We start from the raw sequence: 27723 nt of genomic DNA on the forward strand, positions 1-27723 counted from the left end.
GAATGAAATCGGGCGGCCCGATACTTAACCCTCGACGAAATCGTTGGATCCTCACGCGTCTTTATCTGACGAGACGCCTATTTTGATTAGAAAAGAATCGGGTGGAAGGTAAGATTTTGCTTACTCTCTCTCCTCTCTCTCTCTCTCTCTCTCTCTATCTATCTATCTATCTATCTATCTCTCTCTCTCTCGCATCTTCACTTTTTCGTAAAAAGAATCGAACATGAGATTCGCATAGATTGGAAATGAAAAATGTCCAAGATATGATCGAATGAGATATTCGGAAACTGATATCGCGAATAACAATTGATATCAGCGACTGGTTTCGAATAGAGCAACGCAATGAAAAAGGCAGGAAATGAATTATTTTCCTCAGCGTCGCGTCGTGACGAATGATTCGTACGTGCTGACCTTTTTCCCCCGCAGTCTGGTCATCATTATTCCAAACGATTGCGCGCAGTTGTTGGCAATTGGTAATTCAGTGTAATCAGCAGAAGTCACGGACGGCCAGGGAAATGAATGCGTGTACCAAAAAAATACTGAAGTATAAATCAAGATAGAATAACTCGTCTCGCGTAAAATTAGTAAACGTTTCCGAAGACAAATCGGTCAATTCTACTTGCTTCAGACTACTTGTTCGAGACAAAATCTGTAGAGAAAAAGGTATAAAAATATTTTTATTAATCTAAAAACGAAGACTATATATATTAAATGATACGATATAGTGTAATTTAATTAAACGATAAAAGTTTTCCATTAACAAACATCGCGTGATACTTCTCCCAGAACGTCCTTCAACCCCCAGAAAGGGTACGCGTGCAAACAGCTGACGTATCATTACGTCACGTCCCGGTATCACCTATCTACCTGTTACTCGACGCATCGGCCGTGAAAAGCGCATTGTAATTCATAAAAGGAGAGACGGGAGACGAGCGAACTAACCCTTTATGCTAATCGGCGTTACGGCCAGGGGTAAACGTCGCGCAAGGGTGATTTTTATCGGCCACTTTAAAGCCCATTTGCTTAATGAGGCGCGATACAAGCCCGCTTTATAAAGCCAGTGAAGCACGTGAAGCGTGGCCGGTCCCTCTGAGCGTGAAGAGGCTATCAACGAATTAACTCGTTACGCGTCGGCCCCCGGCATTTTCACCTGTTCCGTGGCGGCATTATGCAAATTTCGTTTAACGTACTTTTCACGTGCCTCCCCTTCGCGTGATTCGGCCGATCTCTAATTAAAATGCTCTCTATGCCCGCGCTTTTTTCACAGAACGCTCGATACATGACGTTTTCATTATCCGTAATTTCCATGCGAGTAATTAGAAAGGCTTATCTCGATCTTGGAATACGAAATCGATGAAATAGAGGAAGAAATTATTAGGATTCGAATCGTTATTCTTGAATAATAATTAATCAATTTCGTTATATTTTTGGAATAGATGAGTAATAATTAATCCTCGATTGGTACCGTTGCATCATTAATGACTACTAAAGTTCAAGCGCTGTTGCGAATATTTCACAATTGATCTACAGGCTCGCCTATATCGTCGTGAAATGCATAATCGCCTGCAGTAAATAGTATAGTAATTTTTAATATGCAACGGAAAATAATGTGTATAAAGCGTCTCAAAATCCTAAATCGTTATTGAACGTTGCCAGGATTATACTTTCCCTTATTTTCAATTTTCGGAAAATAATATTACACGCTTTATATCCCCCTTCGCCAATAAAACATTGACATCGGAACGCATCAAGTTTTAGCAAAAGCCAGGAACGGATCAGCGACGAAAGGGAGGCAGAAGTAGCTAACTGACGGGGATTGGACTGCTGGCGAACGCTGATAACGCGTGCCTGTCGGCTATTATGTCCTGGGAGTCCCGTTTTCGGTGGAAACCGGCCAGAGGGAAAGAAAGAGGAACGGGCACGTAGGGTGGGGGCAGTTTAATTAAAAGAAATCTCCTCGTTCGACGGCGCGAGATCGTTCGAACTCCAAGTTACTCCCGGGGTTGTCGGTGGTCTTTATGACGGGACCACCCCTCGACCTTCCTTCTGTACATCTGTGCTCGCGAGATAGGCCTAATAGCCTGTCCGGATTATTAAGCAATACGAAATCGTGCGACCATTCTTTCAAGAAAAATAAGGAAAGTAATTAACGGTACATTTGTCGAGGTTGAAATTTGACGCTATTTTGAGTATTGGTAAGTGGTCTCAAGTTTAATTTTAAAAACACCCTTTAGGATCGAATTCGATCTGATTCGAATAATTGTCTACCATAAAGAACGATATTCCAGAAAACCATGTCTGGAGAAAATTTCATCGGACGCTTTATTACTTCGAACAGCAATAACGATTCATCTCGTTGTGAATCTTCCATAGAACCGATGCAAAATTTGCCAAACAATTCCACGAACGACACGAGATTCCTTGTACTTCTTGCTACGAAAGAAAAGATAGGGGGTGTGCGCTCCGTATATCATCCTTAAATCGGGAAAGTTGTTACATGTAGCCCGGTCTTAGTCCTTCGTATAACCGTGTTACAGTGTAAAGATCATCATGCGTGCTGAATAAACGGCGAACACCGTGGGGAAAAATTGCGAAACTTGCAGCAAACTCTCGTGAACATAATTTTTGTATTGTTTGCGGCAAGCCATTATGGATTCTAGAAGAAACGCCGAAAGAGATGTACGATCGGTTGGCATCGTAATGGCCGGAAGGATGACCTCTTCTCACGGAAAGTACCCTTCAAAATCGAATTTTTCCTCTCCCCTTCCAAATCAAAATCCGTTAAAATTAATCCGAGTTTTTTCCTTTGTCATCGGTGCAGTTTTTATTCCAATTTCTATTCTCTACTAAATACCTTGAAATTCAATAACGACGCAACAAGATCGGCAACTTGATCCTCCATTCCTCGAGATCCCTCGCTTTCATCGAATAACTATCTCAGTAAACGACCAAAGCTATTAATCTGTTACGAAAGTAAGCTATTAAACCTTTACTAAACTATCCAGTTAACTACTGCCGTGATTATCGTAACAATTCGAGAAACAGAATATGTTCCAGTGCAAAAGATACGAACTCGATACAAGTTCCATTAGCAACGATTCAAAAGGTAATGAAAATATCAGTGTCCGGAGCGTTTATCGCCATGTCATTCGCACGTTCCACCGCGGCGGACACATCGGCGACAATTCCGTAAGTTGTTCGTTTTTATAGGGGCGAACCAGGTGAAGAAATAAAAAGGCGAGCACGTCGAAGCATAGACGAGGAGAGGAGTTATATACGTTGTGTCCCGTTGTGTCACGTTGGACGATCGTAACAGCCAAGAAGCAGCAGGTACCTCTTCGTCCTTCTCCATCCTCCGCAAAATTACTTATAATATCTGTCAACGAACAGACACGGCCCGGTAGCGCTGTTACCGTCGCGCTACAATCCCTTGGAGAAATGCCCTCTTTATTATCTATCAGAAGCAATCTACTGGACACTTTCCTCTCCTCCCTATTCTGTTCACTCGTTCTGCTTTCTCTTCTCCGCTCGTCGCGAGCTTTCTGAAGTCCTACGTTCTATACTAATTCTACGACACGCGTTTTTCGAACTTGACTTTTAGGGGACGTGTAGAAGCTTTGGTGGACGTAATTTGACGAGATCTCGCGAACGATTGAGATTATTTAACCGGGAAAACATCGTGTACATCGTGCGAAGTAATTTCGTGTTATCGTTACCAGTCAATATTGAAAAAATTGTTCAAAGAAACTGTAAAATCATTATTTTAGTTCAGATAATCGTTAAAAAATAATAGATATTGGTTTAAAGATGAGTAGTCTAGAATCAAAAGCTATTAGGATTTGAATATGTCGATTCGTGGAATCGTTTTTTAATTAGAGATCGATCTGGAATGCGTCGATCGGAAATACGAAAGGAACTGCGGAAAAATCAATCGAGACAATCGTGAATCAAGTAACAAAAATAATCAAGTAACAAATAGATTCGCGGTTAGACGTTGTTCTAATTGAACCCTATGAAGACAGCAGTCTGGAAGGCGAACCAATTGTCCAACGTGCACAGTACCTCTATTGAAAAAAGAAAGGACGGTTGGTTCACCACGTGGCCCGGAGAATCGCTTCTCTATGGGCGATTCACAGAACGATGGAAGAAATTTGAAGGCAGAACCGAGACGAGCACACACGTACGTTGACTGCTTTTCAGGTTCGCTAGAAATGCCTCGAACGTCCCAGCGTATAAACTGCCTGAGCTAATTTAGACCGACTGTTCCGTGAAATTACCGGGGCTCACTGGGTAATGAGAGGGTGAACGAGGGCCAGGATATCCACAACCCTTGGACAGTGGACGGCTAATCACGGCCGCTCGTTAGCGAATTGAATGCGCCTCGAATCGTGTCCGATCGAATCCGCGCCGGATAGAAAGTCAAAGAGCTGCTTTCTACCTTTTAAAAAAGACCTCACACCGGCCACTAAAAAATTTCACACGGTCTCTCCCTTTGGTAGGACGAACACCGGTAGCCAAGGACACCGATAGACGTCTTTTCTGCACGGATCGTTCTCATCCGGATCGTTTCGTGTCACGAAGCTACGGACGCGCCTTTGTCGCGAGTACAATTTCAGAAAATCGTCCATTGGCGCTTCTAACGTTTTTAAGACGCTTCAAGAAGAGGAAGAAAGGAATCGTAATGGACGAAACGGTTTTCTGATTGATTTACAGGAGGCAAAGACTGTTTGAGGGTATTTTCAAGAGGGGAAATTTGTCTAAGAGATGGAAGAACGTGTTTAATAGCAGACGACAGTCTGCTGAACTGCTTCCAGCAAACGAATCGCGAAGCGACGATTGTCGGCGACTTAATGGACACCCTATATTTGCTCATTAACGGACCCTCTGTCGCGAATCCCGAGCACTTCCACAAACTCTCGACGAACGGAGGAACGACCGAGCGAGGAAGAAGTCCGCACAAAGGGACTGCGCCCAGCCAGGGAGAAATCGAAGGATGAAGGAAGCAGGAAGAATGGGAGGAGAAAGAGGAACGGGGACCTCTCATTAGGAGCTTTGCGAGAGGAAAAGCGATACGCTGCGCGTCTCGACGCAACTTACGCTTTTCAAGATGCTCGGGGAAAGAGCTAAGAAAAATGCAATTCTCTAGAAAAATCTCCTACAGTCTTTTATTGACGCAGCTTTTCATTTCATAAACGAGTCTTGATTCGTTTTTAAATTGTTCTTTCGAAAGTTTTGTAATTTCTTCCTTCTTTAGATCCTTTCTTTCATAATATCAGTACCAAATAACATATATCATGTAGATATAATTTCATATATATTTACTTCCAATATTTTCTTATAAATCTCAAATGATCAACGTCGAAGATACCATTCAAGAGGCAGGAAGTCGACTTCGATTTCCTCAAAGACCGCATCCCAGTTCCCAGACTGTTGTCATTCATATCGTGTCGCGCGGTGAAAAACGTATCCGCGCGTGTCCGTAAAAAGTGCGAAAATTTGCTCCCGGTCGATCTCGGTTCTCGGAACGTATTAGCGTGACCGGTTCACGGTGAAACGTCTCTACGATTAAATACGAGCCCCAACAGCCTCGCTTCTTCGTAATGGCCAGCGAAGAAAATCGCTCTGGTATCTTCCTTTTTTCCTCGATCTTCTACCTTTTTTCCCCTCTATTCTCCCTTTGTCTCTTATCTTCCTCTCTTTCTCCCGATGCGCGTCATTTCAAAACATAGTCACGACGCGCGTTAGTTCGCGATTAATATACAAGTCGTGATTTCCAACGAACGATAGTTAGAGGGCACATTAGATTTCATATCCACGCGCGACGATTAAATCTCGTGCAACGTAGAGAACGTGAGCCTCGTCATTGTTCCCCTTCGTGGAATTATTATCACTGGCGCGGCGGTAATATGGTTTTTAGCCAATTCGCGGTCGCATCGGCTCGCTCGTTAAGAAGACGAACCAGAGAACGGCGAGCACTCGCATTTCTCCTCGTACGATCGATGGAATCCCGACGTGTTATATGCGTCCATCGTTTCACTGACGAACGAGGAGATTAACATTCAAATTTGGCGGTCGTGAGAAGAATGGCAATTGTTTGTCATAGAATTTTAGTGAACAAAGTAATAACGAATATTCGATATTTGTCGAGGTATTAGCTTGTTGAGATTCAAGGAAAAGTAATTAAAGTTGTAAAGTTAAATCAGTGACAGCGTAATCTTCTATAAACATAAAATACGTAACTGTAAGGCTATCTAATCACCGTTTCTATATAGTTTCTATGATAGCAATGTATCGCTTTCTTAAGCATAATCGAAGAATTCTACTAGTTTTGAACAACTTATCGCCATAAATTTATCTTCAGTTGTTTTATAATTTATACTGCCAAAATTTCCATAATATCTTTTCTATCTTATCTTCTATTTTGCCTATCAATAACATACAAGTTGCCATCGTTCTTCGAGTTCTCCAAAGTTCTGCAACTCATTACCTAACAGAAACCATAAAAGAAACACGAATCTCTCGGCGAGTAAATCGAAACGGCCGATATTCGCGGATACCTGTAAAGGTAGTTCGATTCCAACGAGCAATTTTTTTGTTTAATTACCGAATAAACGTAGAACGAATTCCATCGATCGCAACACGCAGTTCGCCGGCGAACGATTGTTCGGTTCGATCGGCGTTCTAACCACGGCTACAAGGAGAACGAGTGAGACGCGGGGCAAGGAAAGAAGGAGAGAGGGGAGAGTAGCAAATTTTTCAGCGCGGGATTTATCTCCTTTCTCATCATTAAATTCACTGTATTTTACGTAACGTGGGAATCGACGGAACAGAGGAACAATGACGCCGTACCAAGTGTTGTACTGGTACAGAATCGATCGGTGAATTATTCATCCGCATGAACGGTTCGTCACCGTGCTCTCCATTAATTACCGATGTTCAACGAGCGAAAGAACTCCGTTTATGTAAGCTGGCAGGAAAAATGCCGGCGATAATAACGAAGTTACGTCGCGCGAAACACGCTAATCTAACTCGTCGATCGCGAACGATTCCTCGATAACGAAGTTTTACACTTGTCATCGTTTCCCTTTTCGTGCGTTTATTTATCCTCTCTTCTAATTTAGAATCCTATGAAACTCGTCCATTCCAAGACGAAGCTTCGTATGGGCCTAATTATTGTGAACGTTAAAGGTAACGTTCTTTGAAATCGTATTATACATACGTTGTTGAAGTAAGAAATTTAATTTCCAAGAATTTTATAACAAATCTTCCACTGTGAAAAGTAATAGAAGTCAAAAAATGCCTACCTATATGAATCTCTTGCACAAGCGAACTAATATTATAAGGAGAATGTTACAAATCGTAATAAATTTTCTTACGTGATAGTAACAGGTTTACGAGCCGATTGATTGTTGTGCAATAGAGCTCTGCAACTAAGTAGTATGTCAGTCACTAATTCATTAAAATTATTGGTCAAGTCTCGTTTATTAGTCGAATTACTCGAATTCGAGAGATCTTTACAATTTTTTTTCACGAAGCAGCCTAAAAACGGAGCATGTATCTCGCGTAATGAAGAATGGAACATTTCCCCACAAAGAATTATTTAAAAACAAAATCCAATCGATTCTACACTGTCTAACCACCATGATCCAATAAAAATAAATTAATAGCAACGAAAACATAACACTCGAGGACGGTGGAAAGAATCATCTCAAGGCGTGCCAAGAATCCAAAGCGTACTCATTAAGGATCGATCCAAGGCCGGGATTTCTCGATCGCATTTGCGTCGTGATTATCGAGCGCGAGGCGTACGTGAAATTCTCGACAGCTATTAAAATCTGTCTCGATCCAGCTTGCGTCGATCGTCGTGCGACCAGAACGAACGGGACGTCGACAGCCTCGAGAAGAAACTGAAAGTTCGCGATCCGATTTCTTCCCCACGGATTCCACTCCGGATCGATCGTTTTCTTTGCTCCGCCTCGACCGTAACCTATGAATATTCATGCTGTACGCGACTTATGCAGAACATCCGCTCGTCAACGATGGCTAGAAGTGGTGCAGAGGAGAAAGATGAAAGGCAAGGAGGATCTCTCGTCTTATTCCGTTGATCGCGGTAGTTTCTTGTTCGACGATCGATTCCCCGTATTCCCCACCGCTTCTCGCGCGACAGCTACCAGCACACGTTCCTACGGGGCCTTTAATTAACAAGGAATCAATCAATGGCGGTCTTCATGGAATTCCGAAGAAAATCGAGCCAACGAGCCGGAGACGAACCCCCCCAGAACGGTAGACGCGATCGGCTCGTGGGAGGAAGAGTTCGGACGATTTTCGGTGACTTACGTGGAATGAAAATGTTTAACGCGATAGAGCAAAGTAATGTCCCTGAGTAAATTGTACAAAGTTCGATTTCTTTTTCTTACTACAGTATTACTATCTTATGGTAGAGGGATAATTTTCAATTGTAATTCGTTTGCAAGAAGAAAATTGGTATGTTAAATTAATCAACTAGCAAACTTAAAGATACGCAAGTATCAAACATTTATGGTAATAAGATTTGATAATATCGATAATAGCATTTATTATACGAGAAACACAACTTTTTATCATAGCGAAGTTGGATACAAATACAAAGAAACAAGAGATAAATTATATGTGATGCAGAATCAGAGTTGAGCTAATCAAGGTAGCAAAAAGGTCAAGTCAATGAGAAAAGAAATGGGCGTGTTTCCTAAAATTCGCAATATGTAGTGTAATAAACTACCAATATCTATCCAAGGTTAGTATGTAAAGCAATAAACATAAATACACAAGGACTTCGATTTAAAAGTACAATTCCTCTTTCGCAAGAAGATCCACAAAGAAACAGGTCATCAATCCTCGAAATTAACGAATCGAGCTGATTTTACCGGGCAAAGGGACACAGACAGGTAGACGCGAGATCAGATTCGTTTGCCATCGAGTCGATCGGCTCGACCCGAATTTCGGAGACCGAGCTGGAACCAATAAAAATGCCCGACATTCCCCAGGACTTTCTCTACGCTTCTCTACGCTTTTCCACCCCCGCAACCAAGCGGCGCGTTACAGGCCAAGCTGTCCTCATCCGAAAAGCAGCGACGGAGTATCCTCCGCTTGTACTTCCTTCGAAGCCCATCAAAGACTAACCAAATATTTGTCGAGGTCCTCGTCGACCCTCCGACGAAAGGGATGGCGATGTCCCTTTGCCTTAAACGCAACCGCGTGCACCCTCCAGCTGAAAAAAAGGGGATTTCGTTGCTCGAAGGATCTTTTGTATCAAATCAAGGCTATCGCGAACAGAGATCGGCTGATGACGGTCCATCGTGGATTCTTTAATTTCTGTGATTGCACGGGACTTGAGAAATCTCCGTAGAAAAGAGATTCCTTGTTTCCCGTAAGTTTCCTTCTTGGCTTCGTTAGATTCAGACAGATTGTCAGAACATGATAGTCAAACGTGTTAGTTTTTCGAAGAATTATCCGATGAAGTACTTTCCGTTCTACTTTTGGCGAAGGTACATCTTGCTTCGAAAATACAAAATTCTATGTTATAATTTCACAGAAGGAAATTCACGAACTGACAGGATTCAAGGATGTAGAATTGTTCTAAGGCTTGTTAGTTTCTAGAGTGATTCGAATTTGAATTTGCAGAGAATGTAAACGGGAACCAATCTCCTGCATGATTGCGGTAAAGCAGACTTCGGTTTCTTGTTTCGTCGAAAGGAATCGATCTTATCATGGTGAAATATAATCAACGTTTTAGCGTAATCGTCGAAATAGGATCGTTCGGTCTCGTTTTACCAGTTCAAGAATCCTCATTATCCTTATGGCATAGAGACACAAAGGCGAACAGAGAAAGAAGAGGAGGGAGAAAAGTGGGTGGCGATGTTCCACGGTGAGCTGAAGAAATTCCGGAGTCAAATTACCCTCTTTTCCACTCAATGCTGCCCTTTCGCCCTGACAATATTGGATTCTCAAACGGTGACATTTTGGACAAAAGTGGCCGGACAGAATTCACCATGAAACTCCCCGTTCCAAAGTTTCGTATAATCCTGCCAAACTAGCCACACCTTATTGTCTTAATCATTTTGATCATTTTGATATCTTTCTCGGTTTATCGAGTCGTGCGTGTGTCACTTTCGAAAGATCAAAGACAGTTTATATTATTCGAAATTGTTTAATGATCGTTTTTAATATCGTTAGTATGAACAATTAAAAATTTATAGCGTTTAATTTACAGCGTTAAAAATTTATACAACAGATATCTGGATTATGAAGATAATATATATATTATTCTAGATTGATTAACCATATTTTTCTACCGCAATATGATTATTAAAACTTTTCCATGTTTACTATCATCGATAATTTATTTCACAGATATGGATTCCAAAGATAAATTTATAGGTACTATTTTCCTTATCGCGACACAATTATTAAAAATTTTCAGTGTTTACCATTATCGATAATTTATTTCACGGATATCTTTTCCTAAGAGATAAAGGGGTTCATCAAGATTCACTGCGGATAGTTAAGCATCGAAGCACACGATATGAAAACGGAAAGCAGCGCGAGACTATTCGCGATACGCTTTCGTCCAATATTCATCCGCGCGGACGTAAAAGTCAGACGTAATCCTGTAAAAATACAAGGTTTTACCTCAGAAGGTATATCAGTCCTGCTGCTTCCACCATTGATGGCCCCGCCGGCGTACAATAACATTCCTCTCCTTCCGCTTTTGTATTTTGTGAGTCAATTCGAAACATGAATCGTATAATAATTCAACAAAGCTAAGGAAAACAACCTAGACCACCCCTTAAACCGGACTCCATATTTATTGGAGCGGAGCTTAATAGAAAATAATAATTTCCAATGATCTGATCGCACGAAAATGCAATCAATACTCAACTATTGTTACACTACATATTTTGTGAGAAACCTAAAAATTAAGTTAGCTTTCTGTGCGTATAACTGTATAATTATATATTTCATATAATTTATGAGTATATTTATGTGTATAATCGTATATTTCAAATGTATGAAATATTTTTTGAGCATTTCTGAAGTTAAATGAGAGATCGACTTGAGAAATTATTTATGAATATTTCAATAGTTATCTTCGAATTAGGAAAATACATGCTTCACTCTGGTATAATTTATGCGTAGAATTATATTTTGTAAGAATGGAATAATATATGTACGCGGACCATGGTAGAAACGGTGACTGCTTGCAATTCTGATGAGAAAACTGAGTGCTAGGTGAAGCTCACTCACATCCCGACGGATTTCTGTCTTCTCACCTCTCATACATATTGTGATTACTTCTAAAGGAGGATGAAGGAGGAAGATGGAAAGCGGGCTGGTCGATGGGAAAAGAAACCATGACTTTCCTCTCTATACTCGATGTTAATAAATATCAGGGATGATAAACGAAAAGTATGAAACAAACGCTCGCGTGAATTTGCAGAAAATGTTTGAAAAATTTCAATCCGCCGATTTGCATAATCGTTTGCGTATCATCATGACTAAAATTATCATTTCTCCAGATCTTTTATGCATATATTTAAAATTATATTTTAGGAATTTCAAGATCATTTTCGTCTGCAAACACTTTCGGATATATCCTACTTCGATTATCTCTTACACGATTTTAGTAAAATAAATCCGTTTCGAATTTTCGCGCCGATAAACGAGAGGGGAAGTTCAAAACGTAATTTAAAAAGTTTCGAAATACCGAAAGATCGGTGTAACGAAATGTAAAAGAAACAGTCCAGCAACTTGGAATGAATGGGCGAGTCAATTTGGAATCGGATTAAAGCCAATTTTTGAAAAGCGACCGGTGATCGATCGGTGACGGTAACGAATCGCCCCATGCGAACCAAGAAACGATCTTATCGACACTTCTATTTCCGTTTCGTTCCTCGATCGCCTCCTCTATTCGCGTGCGTGCCCTTTCGACGTCCCATCGCGAGAGCTTCACCGGAACCCTCGTCGCGACGGCGTCTGACCGATGCTAAATAGCAGAAACATAATTTCGTGAGTGCAGAGGAATTGCTTTATCGCGTGGAATAATGGCCCCGTATTCACGGCCGGCCCTCTCATAACTCTCCTTCTTTCCATTGCACTTTTCGGAGATTACACGTGGCGCCGATTCAACCAAGATCGAATCACGTGCTCTCGGTTTGCGTCGCTGAATTTTTTTCAATGAGAAAATTACGTTCACGCTGCATTCATCGATCAAATTAGAGATTTCTGATTGAAAGCTGTGAATGACGATGATGGATTAACGATACGGAGAAGCTCAGGGGAAAGATACTAACAAAATTTATAATTTCAAATATTATTATTATTGCTTGCCTAATATATTATTTTATTGCTTGTAGAGTTAAGCTGTAATAGAAAGTTGTGTATACTTGCAAACATTGAAACTTTGAAATGCTTTAAAATTCGTAACAATATCGTCTAGATGTACACTTGATTCGCTTCGAGCAAGACAGGAACAAGACTACACCCGTGAAAAATTATAAAACTAAATTTTCCTGACTGTAAGCGATATTGATATACGAGTCCGACTAGTGCCAGGAAACGCTTGTAATAACGTCAACTCTCTTTACAGTCGACTTAAAATATCAAAACGAACATCTCCCTTTTCTTCCTTCAAGGGGAGAAATTAATGTCCGCCCTCTGAAAAGACACCTTTCGTGGAAACTTTCTATTGCTCGTACACCAAGTACCGTATTGTTTGCGTACGATCCATCGGTAGTTCATTAATTAACGCGCTAATTATCCCGGATCAGGGCAATTAGGTACAATTATGTACCGCGCAACGCGGGAATATTTTATCAGGGTAATTACGGCTCGTAATAAAGTCTCATCGAGCGGACACCAATCAGCGAAACGATCTGAACCGCGGCTGGATCGGCTCGGTTGGACTGCAGAACAGGTAATTAAAAGCATTGTCAGAGTACAAAAGGAGGGAGAAGTTGGGTTACAATCGATGTAGAGAGGAGACGAAAAGGACAAGAAGCGGCGAGCACCCGCGCGCAAGAGGAGACACGATGGACGTTCCCGGTTTCTGTGGCGGCCAGTCCGATTCGTAATTACAAAGTACGATCTAAATCAATCTTGATTACATACGATGAGACGCTGCGTCCTCAATTTACGTAATTCCAAAAGGCCGCAAAGAGAGAGAGAGAGAGAGAGAAAGAAACAGAGAGAGAGAGAGAGAGACTGTATGTTATTTCAGGACGATTAAAAATAATCGTTCAATAATTATAAACGGGGTAAAAGCCGTACAAATCGTGATATAACCACGGTGAAAATTCTATTCTACGGCTGGTTCATCATTCGTGTGTGTTGGATGAAACAGTTTGTTATGTCTACTCTTTTATTAAGCTTTAGGCTAGCAATTTTTACACAATTTCGTCCTTTTTCATTTTCTTCTTGTGCTATTTAGAAAACTGTTTTCTAATAAGCTGCTTTTATTTTTCAACGACTTCGAACCTCGTCAAAGCAAGCATTATAATACCTATTTTAAGGATAGATGACCAATTAACAGTAAGACGCGAATATTAAATAATTATACCATTGCTTATAAGCAATTAACACTTGGCGCTCTATATACAATTCAAAGAATCTGTTACGGTGAAACTTTCGAAAATCGAACGCTACGCTCCGAAAAGAAAAAGATTGTAAATATCTACGACTTTGATTCTTTATCGTCTACTCTTCGTATTCTTTTCTCAATATTCTCGTACGCATTCTATGCATTTCTGCGTATTTACGATTCCCTTAAACTGCATAAAAATCCGCAACTTACGCGTTACGCAGCCAATTGAGGCGAATTATCCCAATCGAAAACCTGCAAAAAGCGCGAACAAGTCTTCATATCCCGGCAATTATCCAAGCATCTTCTTTCCCATCTAAAATTCCGGGGCGACGATTGATCTCGTCTCGCGAGGGCGAGCGTCGTCGCGTCGATTGAATTGAACCGAAACGGGCAATTAAAACTCCACCGGTGGAATCCGCTCTGGATTCCGCGCGGGAAAAGACAGAAGGGCCAAAGAAGTTGACGTGCGACGAAACGAAGGGAAAGAGGTGAGACAGGAGCTTCCGCGCCGTGACACGCGCGGATCCGTGGGCCTCAACATGGATGCCTGTTCTCGTTCGGCGGCGCATCAAGACGAGACTATCCTCTCCGAGGGAAACAATTACTCCGTGAACGAGTGCATAAATAAGGAGGAAGAGAAACGGTCGAGCGGTAGAGGCCACAATGCCTCCGCCGGGTGCTGACTGATTTGCATCGGTCGCACGATGAGATGCGAAGCGGAGAGGACTGCGGTCGGTGATCTTTTGTGAACAGAGATCAAAGTGGAAACGCTGGAACACGCCTAAGAATGTGTTTGTGTATCGATTTTTCCGATATTTAAAAATTCGAAAGTTTTTTCGATTCGATTGTTCGATTATTATAATAAGATAAGATTCGATTATATTTTTTAGTTAATAATTTGATGAAATTAATTGTTAATTATGTTACGTGTTAATTTGGTGGAGGATTATAATTTATTAACCTAATATCTGGAAAGTAATCTAAAGACGGATGAAATACGAAAAATTATTCGCATACGAGTGCTTGCATATACAGGGTGGTTGGTAACTGGTGGTACAAGCGGAAAGGGAGTGATTCTACGCGTAAAAAGAAGTCGAAAATATAGAATAAAAATTTTTCGTTCGAGGCTTTGTTTTCGAGAAAATCGACGTTGAATTTCCGCTCGGTACGCGTACACTTTATCACGTCTCGTTATAACGGATCTCACTGTAGATCGTTGTCTCGATGGAAAAATTAAAAAAAAATTTAAAAAAAAATTTATTCTATATTTTCGACTTCATTTTTCGCGTAGAATCACCCCCTTTCCGCTTGTACCGCCAGTTACCAACCACCCTGTATATTAATATGTAAAATTTACGAGATTTGAAGGTATTTTTTCTGGTAGGTGATGTACATTTCACTAAATTGAGATTTACAAGTATGGAAGATGAAGAAGTATGAAAGACTAGAGATCGTTATTTATCAACCAAGTGTTAAACATATCGTGGCGTATACAACTGACATTTACGTTTAACGAAAGAACAATTTGAATTGAAGTAACAGCAAAGGCGTAGAATTTAAAAGATACTCTATTCCGAAGTAAATATTACGTTATATCGAAGTTGTTCTTCTATATTCTTTCGGTTACAATAAGTATTGGCCGAGGGTTGGCTGAGTTTATTCGAAGTCGCACACCGCGACTTTTTATCCGCGAAAGGGAGAGGAAACGTGTGTCAAGGGGTGACTGTGGCTGTCGGCGAGTATTCTGGAGAAAAGGAGGACTGAGGGGAGGTTGGCAAATACGTTGGACGCATTCAGATCAGTCTCCGAAGGAGAACGAAGGGAGGTACAGAAAAGCTTTTCGGGACGCGTCAGCAAGAAACATCAAAGTCCGTACCATTTCCTCCGTCCGAATACAAATGAAATACTGTACGTACCGACGCGGCGCGGCGATTGTATCGTTTTCTCGTCGATACCAAGCAATTTGCGCGAGATACGCTCATCGTGATAAATAAAAAAGGAAAAGCAGCCGTTCTAAATGCACGTAAAGAATATACAAAAATTATATAATATAAAAGTTAGACATTTCTCTCTCGGGAGAGTATAATTCTATATAAAAAAAAGATATTAAAGTATTAAAAATTTTCGTAATATTATTGAAAATATAATTCCTTAATATATCAAAAAAATAAACCACGAATAACGAATATCATGTTTCGCGATTAAAATCAGACGATAGATCGAAGCGTGGAATGGTAGATAAAATAAATATCGAGGCGTCACGTGAAGGGAGAAGCGCATGTAAACGATGCGACCGTGGAATCGCGAAATACACCGGCAATAATACGCGAGACGGAAAATAGCGGCAATACTCTTGAGTGGCTGGAATGGTGGCCTGGGGGACCTACGGGGATAAGGATTTGCTCCAGGGGGAAATACTCGTGCGAGTGGCACATGCGGGAATGCATATGCAGTAGGGAACAGTGAGCGCAGGTGCGTCTATTTTTGGCGCTTTCGGGGCATTTCCCATAGAAACCAAATTTCTCTTACTATTTCCAAAAGAAACCTCGTAGATCACGCCTCCAAAACGATTCTCTATCTTCGTCGAGTCTTACAAAATAAAATTGTCAAAGTTACACATTCGTATCAACCGCTTAAACGATTAAATTCGACTCGAGGATAAATTTCTCACGATCTCGTGATAAGAAATTGTTGAAATAGAGCGACACTTAGTCAGAACAAAATTATTGTTTTATTTTGTACGATTGTTTATTATTAAAAATTCTTAAATCTTGTAAAATGTATTTTTTAATACGAATCACAGAGATTCTTCTTCTTGACGTCTCCGTGGACTAAGGAACCAGAATGGCTATGACACACCACTGGAACTCGAGAAACGTATAGTCCGCCCCCTTCCCAGATCAATAATACCATCCCCGTCCTCGGCGCATGTGCGCCGAAATATCTCCCCGTAAGCGTACTGGTTTCCACCCCCAGATGAACTAGGTACGCTCCGAACGCCTTGCACCCCTCCATGCAACATTCATAGCGCCATCAATATTATACGCGCGAAATAATAACCTGTGCATTTATTATGAGAGGGGTGGCTGCCGTGGCTCAAGAGTTTCGTAAAAAAAAAGAAAAAACGAGAGGAACACCCGACGAGGGATGGTAAATTATGCGTGTAAACTGTTATGCAAATCAATTGGTCGAGGGTGAGAGATCGGTGAAAGTGATGGATCGGTTTTCAAGAGAGAATCTTGAAATGCTATGTTGACGCGGAATTAATTGTTTCGTGGCTTCTATCGACTGATTACAGCGATTGATCGATTCGATTTCTCTTCGCTTTCACGCCTTTACAACGGAACGAAGTATGCAATGGAAATTTTGAACCATCGTTCGATCAAAAAGCAATGATCGATCCCTTTCGACGCGTTTATGTCACGTTGTTAAGATCGAAGGTTACATTTTTTCGAAAGGTCTTCGTAAAGCTCGAGATACTTTCACACTAGCATCCCAAAAATGGGAAAACAATCGAAAGGGTTGTTCAGCAAGCAGACGAGGAGTTATTTCATGAGGTAATCGTCGTGATCGAGCCGCTCTCAACGAGCGCAAGAGGAACTTAATCCCACGATATCGTCATGCGAATACGATGTTTGCATTGGCGTCGAGAGAGATAACGGAGGAGACAAAAATGTGGAACAAAGGGAACGATAGAAGAACTAGTCTCGTAAAATCTTTATTACCGTCAGGCATCCCCCTGAAAAAATCGTTCCGGTCGCGCTTATGTAATCTTGGATCCTCGAATTTCCTCATACATATCCTATTTTCTTTATATTTTCCCTCTCTTCTCCTTTTCGTTTTACGATCAACGAGGATAAGAAAACGAGATATTATATCGTTTTCACCATTCTCCTGATACAGTTAGGCACGCACAGCTCCTCGCCGCTGTTTATATCACGAAACGAAATAATTTATGGAAGATAAACTACTACTGGTTATTTTCGCATATGTCTCTTTTTTTCAAGCACACACTTCTGGGGACCGGTGTTCAACTGGATGATACCCATAGCGGCCATATCCGACACGCAAAAGCATCCGAGAATCATTAGCGGCAAAATGACTTTGGGTGAGTCCGCCGCGGCCGCGCTTCGTCGTTGGTCCTTTCGGGGAATTCGAATTTCGCCGCTCATAATAATCACGTATCGCGACGACCACGACCACGACCAAGACGGTGGACTGGGAACGGGGACAACGCGGGGGCGAGGGACGTCGAGGGCCAGAGAAACGGCCCCATAAAATAATTGCCGCTCGAACGCAGCGAATCGCCGTTTATTTCTTAATGAGCCTCCATGAAACACGTGGTTTGAACGGAGACTATCATTGAGGATGGAAGATCGTGCTAAAAGACGTGAAAATTTAGTCATTTTTTCTATGGAAAGTTCACGGGACATTTTCAAAACGATCTTTCTCTTCCCTTTTCTTTCTCTTTCTCGTGTTCGTCCTTTATTCGTTTTTAACTTGTCCGATTGATTTCTAGCGTTGGCTCTGTACTCTATAATGTTCATGAGGTTCGCCATGAAGGTGCAGCCACGGAATATGTTGCTGTTTGCGTGCCACTTCGCCAATTCCTGCGCGCAGCTTACACAGGCTTACAGATTTCTCGACTACCATTATATCTCGAAACAAGAACCCAATGACGAAGACACACCTGTCTCTCAGGATGAAAAGAAGTGACTTCGTATATGTTGATCTCAGCGATCATATAGCTATAGTTATTCGGCATAATAATGTAGATGTTCAGTATCGATTGTGCGAAAAATTTTATAATAAAATCTGCAATCTTTAAACAAAATTTCCTCGACTAAAATTTTATCTTTATTAAAATTTCTCTTGTTCAGTAAAGAAGTGAGCTAAACATCTCTTTTATTCTCAAAGCTTGATTTGTCGTTTTTCTGTCTATGCACTTCTACGTCAATTGTAAATTTTTCTAATCTGCCACATATTGTCAAAAAAAGGGGCGATATCGTCTCGCTAAAGTATTTAAGTAACTGAAAATTACATTGTATAAGCAGTAAAAAGTTTCAGGATTCCATGAAAATGTAAAGAACATTCACCGTGAAATCAGCCTATTCACTCGACAGTTTCCCCATTTCTTTTTTTTTTTTTTTGCTTTCTCCTTTTCCCCATAGTGAGTCGAAAAAGGCACTAGTTTATTCGTGGTGGCCCCAATTCGATGGACGAATGTATAAGGAGAGCAATAATTTCCTAGGGGTCGGTTCTGTCTTTCTCGTTTCTTTTCCCGCGCCTCGGACGAAGGCCATTCGATCGAGCTTGGGGTCATTTTATGGGATCTGGCACGGATCAGAGGCACGAATCTATTCCGGTTTTTCCGAATGCTAAGCCACGCTGCGCCTCCGTCCCGTTTCTGCTCTTTGCATTCGTTTGGTCTGGACGAAGGAACACGAGGGCGGATTCGTGTCCCTGAATAAATATATATGGACTGATTAGCCCTGCTTGGCTTCGATCATGCGTTCCTTCCATTTATCCGCTTCCTTTGCGTCAAGAAAGATCGATGACGTCATCAATCGTCAGTGGTTTTGTATCATTTCTGAGTATCCTGAGAAATTGTACGATTTTAACATTCTATAGACAATACACATCAGAGACAATTGTCATTTCTATCAGCTGGCAAAAGTCATTTTTATCAGCACAACATTCACTCTCTGAATAGTATAGCGAGGGCTTGTCTTCGAAGGTTTTGTATATTTTTCGCATATTTGAATTGTCCATAAATGCATAAATATACACAGTCTACTAATCGTCGAATTTCACTAACATTAAAATCTACCAATTTGCTTCCATTTTCGTGTTTTGTAAGGCAATCACATCCATTGGTAATTTCATTCGATTGCTGGAACTATTTACTTTTGCTTCAACCATGAGATCCAACACCACGTTCATCCGCTTTTCACGGGAAAATCTCGCCAATTTTCACGAACCGGGCTTCTCGATCGTACAAAACGGGGAGAAAGAAGATCGCAGAGGCGAGACAAAGTCCACGGGATGAGTCCTTCGGGACTGATTTCACAAACAAATGCCGACGATTGAATGCTGGCATGTCGCAAGATGGATCGCTCTCTTTGAATCACAGATTACCCGCCGCCTTCCTTCCACCTCGTCCTGCGGTCCTCCTCCTTCCGCTGCGCGGCCGCCGTTTCCAACTGCCCTCTTCCTCCAGACGGCTCGTCCTTCCTTTTCTTGCTCCACCTCTCTTTCGAGGCGCCTCTCCACCTCCGCTCGCAGACGCGAACCGAAAGCAAGAGAGAAAGAGAAAGGCCCATTCGAACTGGCAGCACCGGCAATTTGCCACATGCCTACGTTCGCTGCCTCTCCTTTCTCCTCCGGAGAGGAGACTGCGTCAACGACAGTCGAATCCGCCGCGAAACTCACCGACCTATCGATCGGACGCGATCTCGATGACCGGTGACGTTCAGGCATTAATCAGGTGCACGGGATTCTTACGACCCGGACGCTCCAAGAATTAGATATTCATTGTAAATATTCGAATAATTATTTTCGACGATTGATTAGATTTTAGGATTTTAGAATTTGGTAGTGTCTTTTGTTTTCTATCCAGATTTTAGTAATTGTTAACACGTCGAAATTGATATTTCGTGGCATTCGTCGATAACCTTGTATTCTGCTGTCCAGTCTATCGATTGTTCGGTATTTTTCGTATGCGAACGCTGAGTCAATCATTTTTAGCCCCTTTTATAAGATTAAACGTATCTCTTCTTGGATCATTTATATGCATTTTAATGATTTCAAACTTCAAGGAAAATCTGAGAAAATTCTTGGATATATTTATTAATATCTCTATTCGAAGAAACAAAGATTCCTTTCGTAGAACGTCAAAGGCGAAACTTCTCTTCAGCTGGTTAATTATATGGTACTGAGTGTTTCGATTCTCGTATCAGAAATCATAACATGCTTCAAACATTCAGAAAATACAGATTCGATAAGAGAAAGACTAAGTCAAAGATTGCAAGCATACGTGTGATTCCAATAGGGTGAATCGAGGTGGACAATAAAAGTTAAAGAAGCCTCCCGAGAAGACGTGAAGGAAGCAGGGGTGGAAAAACCGGGTGGCCAGCAGGAGGAAAAGTGAAATGAACTGTAAAGCGGAATGCACAGACTGTAAAGTTCACCGCTGCGGAAATCCATGGGCCTGGGAGAAAGAAGAAAAAAAAACTGAGAGAAGGAAACGCAATAGGGGGTGGTGGATACAGCCTCTAGGTCCCGACGACTTTTCGTCGGCCGATGATCTTTAAATTAAGTGCACCGGCTTATGACGCCCGTGTAAAGTCTTCCGGGGTGGATTTTCGCGAGTAGCAGCACAGAAAAAAAGACTCTTGAAACGCGTGGCGAATGCGGCCTGACGGGCAACCCCCTCGGCGAAATGAATCAAACGCACCCTCGCTATGCAGCACATTCATTAGGCTGACACGCCTGGCACGGGCCATTTGGGATGCTGACTATTCCCGCAGAAAGAGAAAAATAAGGATACTTTTCGTGGAAAAGGAGAAAAGAAAGAAATCGAAACAAACGTCGCGTTACGAATGAAACGAAACAACCCTCGAAGGTAAACACAAATTTACAATATTAAAGAAAGGTGTACATATGATCGCGATATTATATTATAAGTATATATTATAAAATAAAGAAAGGCACGCGTATTTTTTGCAATAACAGATGGACCAACAAATTTTATTTCCTATACAGCTCTTTATTTTTCTTTTTTTTTTTCTTCTTCTCCGATGGATTACTTTGTTTGCAATCCGAGGTGTAAGAGACACAGTGAGAACAGAGTACCACTGTTGAAAAAGTAATGGCTGGTGATAGCCATGTAGGGGAAGAGGAATATTCCTGGTGGATTCATAAAAAAAAAGTGCTCGAGTCACCCCTGAAAAATAACAGGAAACCGGGGCGCAAGCTCTCGCCATACGGCCGTGAAAGCGTTCGGCGTTAAAAAATCATGAGGGTGTCGTTTTCCTCGTCCGTGGTTTCTCTCCTACCTCTACTCCACCGGCTTTAAGTCGTCTCGAATACGATATATTTTCAAGTCCTCCATGGCGATCGTGCCTCGTGAAAGTTCAGTCTTGAAATTCCGTCCTCGAATTCAGAAACTAAATTATCCGTAACCACAACGAGTAACTTTGAGTTTGAAAATATTCGTTGACCGAAAGAGAAAAGAAAAAAAGAACACGAAGGTCCGCGCATGAAAGTGCAAAAGGTTAAGGGATTCCGGCTGACCAGGGAAGTTCGTCGCGATGTTTTCGTTCAGGGATGGGAGGGGGTGCGGCATCGTAGATGGCAACATAATCCTTGATAGAGGGCCATGACACATGGGAACATGGGGGACATCTTATCTTCATATTACACACGTGTGACGGTTCTCAACTTACGATTTCCACGATTAAATGTTCATCCAAATATATTCCTTCATAAAAGTGGAACAGTTTTCTAAAAAAAAAAAAGCCTACATATACCTCTTTAGATGCCAAGTATATTTTTTAATCGAATGATCGAATTATATTTTACGAGACGCTATCTATCTTGTAAATGTAGAAAGAAGCAAGTTCTTTCAAACGTAGGTAACGTTAAAAGATCAGAATTAAAACTTCCGACGCGGTTTCGTCTTACGAGTCCTTTTTGCAGAAAACTGCTCGATTATATATACGCTAGTATGATGACACAAAAATTCTTGCAAACGAAAAGCTAGAACAGTAAGTTTCTAAAGGAAGTTCAAAGCGTATAAGACCTCGCTTTAATCCTAGAACGAAACTTGCAACGTCCACGATGAATCGATGATTCCTTTCGCGATGAAGGACTCACAGCCGGATTTTCGCGAAATCGATATTCTATTGCTGTAAAAGTGCACGTTGGTGAGCAAACAAGTTCCTCGAAAGCGGTGGATTCGCGTGGTGAATCGCATGGATCACGCGTGCACGACCGGAAGAATCGACATGCGCACCCACACGTAGACATGGGTGCTCAAGTTCGGGACGATTTCAGTGACCGGAGGATGGTTTATGAGCCGTAACCTTCCTGTCCAACCTTCCTCTTCCTTCTACCTAACTGAAGAAGCGCCCTTGCACCAAGTAACGCGACTCCATCCCTCTGTAAACTCGATGCAATATATTAGGGGTAGATTTCGCGAGAAGAAAGTATCGACGCGTGTATCCTGCACACCAGACCTCGACGAATTTTCGGATTTGCTACTTGATAGTAACGATGACTCCATTAACGACACGGTGATGATCAGAAGTAGCAAAACGAAAACTTGAAATGAGCGATAATATAAATAGAGAAGGCGAATGGGAAAATTATTGTTGAAAATTTACTTCGGAATTTACGACTATTTGCACAACCTTAATTTATGAAAACGAGTCATTTTCTTTGAGAAATTGGGAAACGCTAATAATATATCTGACAATGAGCGATAAAAAGTGAAACTGTTTCAGTTTGTCTTCCGAGAAATGTTTTAACATCTTTCGTTCTGAATTTATAAACGCGAGTAAGAAGAAATTTGTTGGACGAAGGGGAAAAGATGGTCATGCAAAAAACGCGTGAAATTTCACAGTGAAATGACTCGTGATAAAGAAATTAGGATACCAGGGGATAGCGATAACGTACGAGCCTTTTTCTCCCTTTTTCCCTTTAACTTCCAGCATTCCCGGTATTCAGGGTTTCACGTTTTCTTCGGATTGGTCGGACTAAGGGGTTTCGGCCATCCAGACGCTAGGGTTGGCAACTTTGAAGGATATTTTTTATTCATGTGACGTGTTTCAGGGCGCGGAAAAAAACACATTCTCCCGATGCGAGGCTGAAGATCGAACCGAAGAATCGTACGTATGTCCTGCTATCCTACGAGACCTTCAATTTTAAAATCCCCTTCGGTTTAAGCCTATATATTCGCCCGCCTTTCCATCTCGACTCCTCGATCTCCGTTGAGAATTTTGATGAATTAACAATCGTGTTTGCTGGCAAGCGAAAAGACGTATAACCTCGTAATAATTTCTTTTTCCCTTTTTATGATAAGACATCGATTCAAATGAAGCTCTTCGGCATTACTTTAAAAGTCCATAATATATTGAGAATTACTTACATTTTTATATTAAGGATCTAAAAAAAAAAAAAGTCGTTAGAGTTAAAAAGTTTGTAAGAACATAAAAATTCGGGTTTAGAAAAACGTGAAAAAGATGTCTGAAAAAAAGCTTTCCTGCTAATTGACCGGCTCAAAATCGAAGGGAAGAAAACTCCAGGAAAGTTGCGAGACGCGGAGGTATTCCCGCGGGATATCAACGAAATTCTACGGATCGGGCTTCTTTCAAATATTTAGCAGCAATATCCACTTTCGTCTTGCACATCCTCGCGTCTATTCAATACCGATTCATCGATCCCGTTGTTCGATTGAACCCTGCTCGGATAATTACAAGTTTAATGGAAAGATAATAGTTAATAATAAAATACATTAGAACACTCAAAATCGCTTTCAATTTTTCATCGCTCGCGCTTAAGTAAAAGCTTTGAAAAGAAGATCAAAATATTGAATAGATTTGTCAATTTTTTATTTACGAATTAAAATGTAATTAATTTATTATCATGATTCTGTAATATTTTGGCCGGGTTAATCGTAACTCGAAACTTCCTAATTTCTTTGTTTCCGCGACTTATTATTTTTACGTCGCTTCTCTCTGCTACGGTTAGATTGATGTAAGTTTACGAAATGGTGAAGATATCAATGACGAGACGTATTATGGCTCGTCAGTTTACGAGTGACAAGCCTACCGGCTGGCCCGGGACTAAATGGAACTTCTAAATGGATAAGATGTAAGAGTTAACACAGCAGCGAGGGGAAGAATTAGGTGTCTGATGTATGAGACGCCGTCATCCGGTCTGGGTTCTTCCGGCGAGCCGTGGCCGTCCGTAAATGAAAGAGACATTTTCCTCGCGGAAAATCGCTTTCGAAAACACGATTAATCTTGCCATGGCCAACCAGTAGGTAAAGCTGAATTTTTCTGTAATTACCGCACCGGTCAGTTGGAAATTCTCCGTTTCTTTCGCCGACTTCTGCTCCATCGGAACAGCAATCTAATTTCGCGTAAAGGAAACGTCCCAGAAACAAGGGTGGATGAACTCAGGCACAAAAGATTAAACTCTCGATTATAAACCTCTCTGATAGAAGTTTAGACAATTTTTACTTTAAATGGATATTACGGAATTTCTCTCGATTGAAAGTATCCTATATTCTAAATTCTGGTCCCTTTTGTACGAACCTCGTGGAATTTCGATTTAGTCTGCTTTTCGTCTGGAATTCATACGCTAATGCTTAAAAATATCCGAACATGCCTATATTTAACAGAACGTCATTTAATTATAAACTTATAGATATATAAAGCGATTAGTTATCTTAAAAGTTCTTTATCTCGACATTATTTCATTTCTGAGATAAGTCAGACAAAAGAGGTTTCAAGCCGACAGAAAAACTGCTGCGATTAATTCCAGTAATAATACCTAAAATCAACAGCTACGAAGTATCGTTGTGTTTAATTTTCACACACACGTACACTCTATCTATTTATCATCAATTGCTACAACTCTATAAAAACGTCTCGATACTTATCGATAGGAGTATATATATTTTCAATTTTACCATGAATTTCCAAACATGCTTGTTCCACCTCTACAGGTATTCGCCCATTATCCTTGCTTTCGAAGGATAATCGTCGTATCTCTTTTTCAGCCGCACTGTCTTTGCAGATTCGATCTCGCGATGCCGACGAGCAAACGTTCCACGGCCGAGAGGTGAAGAGGGATGGATGATAGGGTGATGCATGTCCCATGTACCAAGGGTGGTAGAGGAGGATGGGGAGAGCCGAGAACGTGATCCCCTGACTGATCCGTGAAAGCGTGAAAGGGTTTCCACTCCTTTTTCCACCCCTTTATCCACTCTGCGAGAACACGGGGGTGTCGCGAAGCAACGATCAATCACTCCGCACCACCGTCTACTGATGCACCCCTTTCCTAACGTCGACTAACGTTGCTCCTCACCCCTCGCCCTTCGAACCTCCCTCCGTCATACTACTATTCACATAAAGGGTTCCACCAACGATATGGCCAAACGAACATCCCACTTCGTCCACAAATACACCTCCCCCCTTCTATACCATCCTGATCTATCCACATCGTTCGAGGTGGTTGTTTAACGTTGCTTCGATAAGCTTTCGTGTTCTTTTTTCATTGTCTTTAGACATCGAATGGTTCAGTGCAACACGCTGGATTTCACAGGAAGATCGATCGTTGAGAAAAGCTTCCGTTCCTCTCTCAACACGTTCCTTAATCCATGTACTACCGGCAATGTAAATAAGCGTGTACAATAAAGCAGCAGCGAACAGTGTCGTATCGATAGTACGGAAATTTCTAAAATTCTAGCATTAAGAAAGGGGTAACGGAGAAATTAGTAGTTACGATAGAAGATACCGATAATAACTTTTCTAAAAACGATGAAAGAAAATTCCGACTAACACACGCGTGACGAACGATCACCGCTGGACAGCATCACGCACGTTCGTCCGTGTTTCAGAGTGAAGACACCCAGTGGCTCGCGTTTCCATCGAGGTGGTGCTAATGGCCGAGACGGCGAAAGAGAAAGAGGAGAACCGTACAGGGAAGAAAAAGGGGAAAGAAAGGACCGTGAGCAAACGGGCACACACTGGAAATCGGCGTTGGGTCAAGATACATCCAATGCCGGTTTTACGGTTCGTATCCGTGTCGGAGGATACTAAAACTAATGTATTCATGAGATAATTATTTCTTGCATTCATTACGGGGCTGTAAAGCTTTTATTGGCTCGGGGCTTGCCTCGCGAACCACGGGCCACCCTTACAAAGTAGAAATAGCACGGTCCAGAATGGGCCACCGCCTATCGTTCTTCCTCGTCCGATTCCCCTTTCTTTCTTTCTTCCTTCGTTTACGCCGTTTACGACATACATTTAAGGACAGTCCTTAAAACGCGAATCGCATGGTCGTATCGATAACCGGCGAACGCGATATCTCCGCTGCTAAAAGCATTTTTTAATAATATTTAACGATGGACCATGGAAATTTAATGCCCGCCCCTGGTTCCAGCCGGGCAGCGAAGAGAAAAGCTGATTACGTACAAAATTATTCGCAATCGTCTGGGATTTTATAATTTATTCACTATCAGAAACGAAGCTGTTAAGATAAATTCGATCGAGTCGCAAATTAATTTCCACTATCGAAATAGGGATTTGTTGATTACACGATTATTAGATTTCTTCGCTTCTTTTATATTGGTTCTAGAATAGTACAGCGAAGCATCACGTTTGCATTACTTTTCGTTCTAAATGTTTCTCACGGATAACAGCTTTTTTTATCGTTCATACTTTCTATGAACTCGTCTCAAGCGTTATGTTCATAAAATGGTGCTTTTTAATCGTTCAAACTCTACTTTTATCAATTTTCTTGGCTACCGCGTTGACGGGCTTGTGTATACGTTTAGTATTGCACCGTTAACTTTCTCTCGTTCTAAAGGGTTGATAGTTCGTCACATAGAATTTCTTAGTATGTATAAAACGAGCAGAACGAATGATTCGTGACGCGCTTAAAGCATTTGCGAATCAGTATCTTCTCACACCTTTCAACGACGTATGTAACGTTACAGAGCAAGCGGAGGAAAGCAGGAGAAAGGGGGCAGCAACGGGGTGTCCCAGAAGAACAGAGACGCCGGCGGAATATCAACGAGGACGCCATCGTACATGACAAAGGGCGTTATTCCTTCCGGTACCGCTCCCGGAAAGGGGAAGATACATCAACTCCTGTGTCATATAAAAATGTGTTTATGCGTCGCGCACTAGGAATGAAAATATGGCAGACAAAAATGTCCCGGATGCTGTCGAAATAAACGAATTACTCCTTGTTTCACACTTTCCCCTCGAATCTCAGAAAATAGGAAAAAAACAGATCGAGTACAATGGATAAGTAATAAATAAAATCTACAAAAAGATATAGAAGATACGAATAAATATGAGAAAAGGAAT

General features: G+C 41.4%; 1 protein-coding gene and 1 long non-coding RNA gene across 8 annotated transcripts in view; one reads left to right on the forward strand and one right to left on the reverse strand.

Annotated features, from left to right (window-relative positions):
• Positions 1–27723, reverse strand: part of LOC117232096 — a 56240-nt gene that overhangs the window by 26500 nt on the left and 2017 nt on the right. The gene's annotated exons all lie outside the window — the stretch shown is intronic.
• On the forward strand, positions 17049–18424 carry LOC117232095 (mitochondrial pyruvate carrier 1-like). Its single transcript, XM_033491253.1, has 3 exons — positions 17049–17175; positions 17626–17726; positions 18138–18424. The coding sequence occupies exons 1-3, from the start codon at positions 17120–17122 to the stop codon at positions 18332–18334; spliced, it is 354 nt and encodes a 117-aa protein (XP_033347144.1). The 5' UTR covers positions 17049–17119; the 3' UTR covers positions 18335–18424.

Source organism: Bombus vosnesenskii, unplaced genomic scaffold (assembly GCF_011952255.1).
Source record: "Bombus vosnesenskii isolate JDL3184/JDL3185 unplaced genomic scaffold, Bvos_JDL3184-5_v1.1 scf7180000013284, whole genome shotgun sequence".
Classification (NCBI taxonomy): domain Eukaryota; kingdom Metazoa; phylum Arthropoda; class Insecta; order Hymenoptera; family Apidae; genus Bombus; species Bombus vosnesenskii.

What these genes read in the sequence shown, in the direction of transcription:
- LOC117232095 (XM_033491253.1), top strand. Translation starts at nt 17,120, where the DNA reads ATGGGAAAACAATCGAAAGGGTTGTTCAGCAAGCAGACGAGGAGTTAT. An exon ending in ACGAGGAGTTATTTCATGAG is followed by an intron (nt 17,176 to 17,625) that starts GTAATCGTCGTG and finishes CTTTTTTTCAAG; the next exon opens with CACACACTTCTGGGGACCGG. An exon ending in TAGCGGCAAAATGACTTTGG is followed by an intron (nt 17,727 to 18,137) that starts GTGAGTCCGCCG and finishes ATTGATTTCTAG; the next exon opens with CGTTGGCTCTGTACTCTATA.